This window comes from Camelus ferus, unplaced genomic scaffold (genome assembly GCF_009834535.1).
Source record: "Camelus ferus isolate YT-003-E unplaced genomic scaffold, BCGSAC_Cfer_1.0 contig3082, whole genome shotgun sequence".
Lineage (NCBI taxonomy): Eukaryota > Metazoa > Chordata > Mammalia > Artiodactyla > Camelidae > Camelus > Camelus ferus.
Window position 1 is genome coordinate 6,035 of NW_022588484.1, and position 7,467 is coordinate 13,501.

At 33.4% G+C, this 7,467-nt stretch overlaps 1 protein-coding gene across 1 annotated transcript; it reads right to left on the minus strand.

Moving 5' to 3' along the window:
• Positions 1–212: 212 nt before the first annotated feature.
• On the minus strand, positions 213–7,257 carry LOC116662538 (peroxisome biogenesis factor 1-like; the record flags this gene model as incomplete). Its single annotated transcript, XM_032476231.1, is given in 8 exon segments — positions 213–463; positions 765–962; positions 2,012–2,242; positions 3,344–3,467; positions 3,469–3,518; positions 4,310–4,413; positions 4,498–4,640; positions 7,193–7,257. Coding segments are annotated over 8 exon segments (1,050 nt in total), but the record flags the coding sequence as incomplete, so codon positions are not given.
• Positions 7,258–7,467: the final 210 nt, after the last annotated feature.

The following is a 7,467-nucleotide window of genomic DNA, read 5'->3' on the forward strand; positions in this document are numbered from 1 at the left end:
ATAAAATGTAAATTTTTTGAAACCAGAAGAAGTGTATTTTTCATAATGTTTGCAAACTATATACTGGAATCATTTTGTGTTTTTGATTTTCTTTTAATGCTTTCAAAATTAAACCAATTTCTTAATCAATTCATTTGATTATATTTCAATTTATCTGTAATGAACATTCATCTTTGACTTTACATTCCTGAGGTTTTGGGGTGTTTAGTAGCCATGTATTTAAACAAATGCTTTTAAATACTCGAAATATTTGTGATTTTAAATAGGAAATTTTAAAGTCTGAATAACTGTCACCTATAATATGTATACTTCTGAATCAGAATGTTACTTACAGCTCAGCAAAATTCTTCCAGTCATCTTCACTGATGGATGGCCTTGTGTGACTGAGTGCTGTCATTAAATGTGCCTGATGAATAGCTAGACTGGTTCTCAGTGGTGCTGGTTGGGTAGGGGCATCATCCTCCTTAAATAAAAGGAGAAAAAGTTAACTTCGAGATACAACGAAAAACGGAATCCAAGTGACATTTCTTGTCTGTTTTTTTTTTTTTTAGGAGACTGCTCATTTATACATTGATTTCTCATAAGATTAAAAAATTGTTAGCACATAACCATTTAAATGATCAATATTTTCAGTCCCTTGTTTATAAATATAGCTCATTTAGAAATAAAATAATACATATCGAAGAGAAAAACAACTTAAAAAAAAAAAAGGAAAGCAGGTTTTAAAAAATTTTACAAGTGTAACGAGGAGGGAAAAGCCATACTCCACTTTGGCTCCGGTATCTGCCTTTGATAATACTGATCTCTGCCCTCAGTTGATCTCTTTGTTCCTGGGTGAGTTCTTGATAACCCTCTTGTGAAGCTGCTCTGAACACTGGTGGTCGTGAGGACAACTGATCTTTCCCATGATCTCCAGGAAAATCCTGAGTCATGGAACTTGGTGCTGACAGGCATTGCGAGCTCTGCAGGGTTAAGTATAATAATGAGAGGAGGAAGGGAGGGGGGAAAAGAGCAGGAGAGAAAAAAATTATGTATCAAAGATAAAATTAGAAACAAAAGTTACAGTATCTTGACATGGGTAAGCTTACATTTTAATTAACTGAAATTAAGCAAGTTTAAAATATGTTCACATTCCATAAAGGTTCATCTATATATTTTGAACAACCACAGAGTGAAAACTGCCATAATGCAAGGTTTGTTAAAGTTTTGCTATTAAACCCACCACAATAATGCCCTAGTGAGAGGTCCCAAATGAGTCTTATTCTCAGTTTTCAGGAAACAGTTATACTAAAGTTTGGGACACTTCTATATATAAAGTATGAAATAGAAAACAAAGACTGGAATTAAATAGCTTACTATTCTTGAGAATAAAAATGGGTTAGTTTTTTTTTTAAACCTATATATATATTTTTATATTTTCTAAATAAAGGAAATTTACCAAAATATAACTAAATATATGTAAAAATGTTATGTTTACCAATAAAGCAACAGTGAACCACTGTTAAATTTTTTGGGATGTGTTGAATGCTATTTTAACTTAGAAAAATAATGATATCGCCCACATTTAATCTGAACATTTTCCTTGTTGAAACATCACTACTAACATTTTCACTGTGCTTACACTTTCCACTAGCAGTATTACAAATAGGTAACATTTTTTTGTCAAAATTTGTACCAAATTTATCATTATACTCAACTGTTTTACAATAACAGAATTTGAGTCTGACATAAAATGGATCTGCTACTAAAGATGCTTTAAAACCACTAATGAAAGGAGATAAACCTGAAAGAAAGCAAAGGGGAATCACAAGCACTGGATTTTTGGCGCCCCGTGCTGCCAGCTCTCACATTTCTTAACAGGGAATGAAAATGACTAATTAGTGTAAGAAAAGACTATTTTACTAAAGAACCAACCAAGCAGAAAGATTACGTGGGGCTGGTTAGGATAGAAATTATACCCACATACGGCTTTCTATTTCAGAAGTGTACAATGACGTGTTACACAAGGTACCAAATCAGACGAGGTTCCATTTCCAAGTTCTGATTCATAAGAGCTTCCAAAGTAGAGCCGGTACACGTTGAATTTTGATTCATCTGGCAGCATCTCAGACACCTCTAGAGAAACAAGGGACTGCTCTAGGCCACTTTCTCCATCTCCAGCTGAATCGTCAGAGCCACTGCTATGGTTAATAAAAACCATTGAAGATAGACTTAGGTCACTATCAGAGCTGGAACCTCCATCCTAAAACACACAAAAGGACAACCAGTTGTAAAGCTCTACAGAAGCCATAACTCAGCAATAGACCACGCAGACAGCATCCCAATAGACCAGTACAAGGAAGCTTGAGGCATTTTTCACAAAAGCTCGTATCGATTCAATAATGGTTCTGAAGCACATCATAAAATTTTAATTATTAAAATAAGGAAAGGCAAGATGAATGTGTAGATAATTTGCCAACCATCTTCCCCAAAGTAACAAACTGAGGACTCAGACCTCTGGATTTTATTTTCATGTCTCTGTCTTCTAATTCTTACTTTTCTACTCTGAAATAATATAGTACTCCATAACATGGTTGATTTAACATTATAATGTGCTTTACAAATAAACACATTTTCTGCTAATGAACAGGGGAGAAAAAACTCCAATGGCTTGCCAAAACAAATAGCAAAAATTCGGCAGTATCTGAATTTAGCCCCTGCAACAGTCTCCAAAAAATTGTAGGGGAGAAGAGTATACAGGAAAAAGACTTCCTAGAAAATAATGATAAAGTCCACAATGTAGCAGAGTTCAAATTATTTGCTGCAAAAATTAAAATATTATCCTTAGAGGAAAGGCTGATTCTAGGGCTTGAGTACAGACACAGTACAAGATAAACTGAGAACATCTAGCTGAATAGGGAAGTAAGTAACTGATCAAAGAATGACAAGGCCATACCAAAAGGGCACAGAAGCCATCTTAAAATTGGCTCCTATTGGCCAGATCTGGAACACTTTTAGCTTCAAAATAACTTTGCTGATTGAAAAAAAATTAAAGTACAAACAAATTTAAAACCTCAATATAATTCATGATACCCCAATTTAAATAATACCCTTCCACAAGCCAGCGTATTTTGCCAATAGTATGGTGATGTTAAAGAAACACGACACCAAACTCTTCATGTAATTAATTACAAATTCTCTGCAAAACCAATATTCCAACTGTAGTACATTCAACTTAAGGTGAATTTCTATACAGTTTTATGAACGTTGTCTAAAAAAAATTTTTTTAAGGGTGAAATTTTGACATTGAACTGCTCCTATCACTCATAAGACACCATAGTAACGCTTTCCTCACATAACTTACTTGGAGTCCACAGGACAGCAGCCTTCCATGTAACGCCTCTAACTGGGCATTGTAAAGTAAAGCTTTCAGATCAGCTCCCGTGAAGGAGTCAGTTACTGATGCCACGTGCTGAAGGTCCACATCATGCCAGAGGTAGAGAGTCACTGAGCACGTTTAAAATTTCAAGACGTGACACCTGAAGGGAGAAAAGCTAATTGATTTAACAAATAAAACACAAAATTAAATATTATTTTAAAGTATATCTTAACGATTTTTAAAAATTATTAACATATATATCTAATAAGCTTTACAGGAAAGTTGAGGAATGTACCAACTAGTCTACATCTATCCTCCTTGGAACTTTCTCCCTAACAGAAGGAACGTGGAAAGGAAAGTATTCAGTGTACATCATTTCTTATTCAGACAGTGCTAACTCGCTAGATTTGGGCACATCAGCCAAGAAAGTGTTTCAAAAGGAAAATTAAATAATAGCTACTTATGATACACATTTTATACCTTTGACTATTCATTTGTCTATTTCTTCTGTCATTCATTCCTTTCTGAATTTGGGAACAAGAGCTGGAACAACATAGGACTAGAAACAGTTAAAAGTCGCATCTCTACATAACCTGCATAGACAATGCTTCCTAGTCATATGCTTGGTTCTGTATCGGTCTTTTGTCAGGATGATGAGGTGTGTGATCTTTGAACACAGGGAATGTGGACATGCAATACTTTGGGTTTCCTTCTCTTTTTTTCCAATTAGCCACCACTGAAAGATGCCAGTTCTTAGACTTGCATGGAATGACTGGGCCAAAGAGGTTTCGTATCTAATTCAGAATCTTTTTATGTTGTGAGAAAAAGTGACTAAGGTCTTTGCCTAAAGCTGGTCTTCTAAGCACAATTGCTATTACCTAACAGAAGTAACGTTCACAAGGAGAGTTTAGCATTTGTTGGGTTTCTGGACTCTGAATATGAAACTGTCACCTGATCAGGAGGAGGACAATATACACATTTATCTAGTCGGCCAGGCCTGAGCAGGGCAGGGTCAATCAAGTCAGGGCGACTAGTGGCAGCCAATACGTAAACACCTGGGGGGACAAAAATAAAAATTTTCTAATAAATCCTGGTGAAATTTTGTTATAAGAAGATATTTCTGTATCTACAGTCATTACCCTGTAAGCCTTCTACTCCATCCAACTGAGTCAGCAACTGGTTAACTACGCGATCTGTAACTCCTGTATTATCGTGGCCTCGTCGAGGGGCAATGGATTCAAATTCATCAAAGAAGAGAATGCAGGGCTTTGCAGCCTGCGCTCTGGGAAAGCAAACAATATTTCATATTTGAATAGGGGTTCAGAGTTTGCAAAGTAATTTCACATACCTATATATATCTGTATACACATATATATTTATGTATTTAATTCTTCACAAAAAACCCTTAAGGAAGGCAAAGCATATGTAATTGTCCTTGTTTTCAGTAAACTGAGTCTTGGAGAGATCAGGGAACACTCATGCCTTCTGGACAGCGACTAAAATGAAAAACAGCCTTATTCAGTAAGTGAAATGCTTCTTTGATTCTTATTGCAACTAAACTTTTAATCATATGCTTACTGGTCACCTGTACTTCTTTTGTGCAATGTCTCCTCATGGCTTTTGTTCATTTAAAATTGGCAAGCTCAACATTTTCATATTGTTTTATAAGGGCTCTCTATATTTCAGTTACCTACATTTTTTTCTTACATACATTTTTTCTAACTTGAACTCCAACTTTTTATTAATTAATTTTGTTTTAATTAAAAAGAAGAGAACATAAGTTCTATCTCTGGTAACAGGATGGACTAAATGTCTGGAGAATGACCCCTAATACAAAACAAAATGTCACATTGATTGAAAAAAAAACCCCCAACATATCTTACTAACTGTATGGCAAATAAGATAAATCTGAGGCCAAACAGACTGGAATTACCCGTTCCTTGAACGTCTGGCAAAACTCTCTTAGGAAACCGGCTGGGTCTGATGTTTGACTTGTGCAAGGATTTTTAACGAAAGACTCATTTTCTTCCTATGGTTATGGGACTTTTCAGATTTTGTTTCTTCTTTTGCTCGATTTTGATCAAATATATTTTATCTATGTCACCCAAGTTTGAAATGCATTGGCATTAAGTGTAATATTTAATAATAGATCCTTATTATCTTTCACATTTCTGGTATATCTATAGTCATCCCTTTTATCCTTATTATTGTTTATTCAACCTTCCTTTCTTCTTCCTGATCAGTCCTGCTGATCAAGTTTACAAAAAAATTTGGGTTTGTGAACTTCTCTACTGAATTGTTTTCTATTTCACTAATTTTCATTATCTTTATTATTTCCCTTTTAATTTTTTTTTCATTTATATCTGTATTTTCTTAATTTCATGAGATGGATACCTAGTGATTAACTTTTGATCTGTTTTCTAAGAATTAAAAAATTCTTAGAAAAAAAAATTTTTCTTGGAATAAGTATAATTCTTTCTCCCTTGAAATAAGTTTTACAGCATCCACAATTTTAATAAACAGATTTTTATTATTATTCAGTGCCAATTATTTTCCATTATGATCCCTTCCTTCACCTATGATTAATTTAGAAGAGTTTTTTAAATATTTAAATGTATGGGGGGGGTTAGCCTTTCTTGAGAAATTTAACTTAACTGTTTTCAGAGAATGGAGGGTATATGATATTGTTTCTTCGAAACTGCAACTGCTATGTATGGCATGACATATAGCCAATTTTCAAAAATGTTCCAGGTGTGCTTGAAAAGAATGTGTATTCTCTAGTTGTTGGGTACATGTTCCAATCATGCTTACATCAACCTTGCTGATTATGTTGTTTAAATAGTCTAAGTTTTTACTTTTTTTTTAAACTGAATTTTTATTTATTTATTTTTCTAATTATTGAAAACTGTGTTAAAAAATCTATGAAGGTGGATTTCTCAATTTCTCCAGTTCCATAAATATCTGCCTTAAATATTTTGAAGCTACAGTATTAGATACATATAATTTTAGAACTGTAATATCTTCCTGGTAAATTGAACCTTTTGTCAATACATGGTTGACATTCTCTGTAGTAATGCTTTCTTGGTAATGTTCTAGTTCTTAAATTGGGTGGTGGAAATACAAGTTCAATTTATTATTCTTTAAAATATATATGTACATTATATATATTCTAACTCCGTGTTTTTTAATAAAATTTTAGAATAGAACAAAGTAGCTTTTTCATTTAGGAGCTCCCTATAATCCCATCACACTTAAATATTATTTTCATTCTTAAGCTTCTGTATTCATATGTATTTTTGTATAAATGCAGTAATAATTATACTCTATTTTAACCAAGTTGGCCACATGGAATCTTAATTTATAAAAGAGATAAACTGGGTAACTATGCTTCATATGGTTTGAGATTCCTCTGAATAACCACTTATGATTACACTTGCAGCATTTCAGGAATATTCCTTTTTTTTAATTTTTTTTTTTGGGGGGGAGGTGATTAGGTTTATTTACATATTTTTTTTGTTAATGAAGGTACTGGGGATTGAACCCAGGACCTTGTGCATGCTAAGCCACACTCTACCCCTGAGCTATACCCTCCCCAGGAATATTTCTAATGTAAATGTAGAGCCAAATAACTTCCAAAACTTAGTATCAAAAATGTTTTATATTTAAGTGGTATTTGGTGAAAAAGTAAATCTTTTTTCCCTAGCTTATTAATAATCCACATAAATCATAGGTTTCAAACATCAATTTTCAAAAAAGTAAGTGAAGAACAAAAAGCATTGACTGATCAATAAACACACAGTCCAGTTACTTAAAAAACATTCATAGGGAACCAACCTAATAAAAATATCCCGAACAGCTTGTTCACTTGCTCCAATATATTTGCTGAGTAACTCTGGCCCCTGTTAGGGAAAATAAAATTAAATTAGAATGAAAATTATCTAAAAACAAATATAATTTTTGTGCATGACTAAGTCTTAATGCAATAATGGAAAAATTTTAATATAACTAAATGGATTTCTGTCAAATACATGTAAAAAATTAATATGGCTGGAATTAACGTCATACCACAAGTTCTATACTTGGTGTATCCTCTGCGTAGAACACTTGTC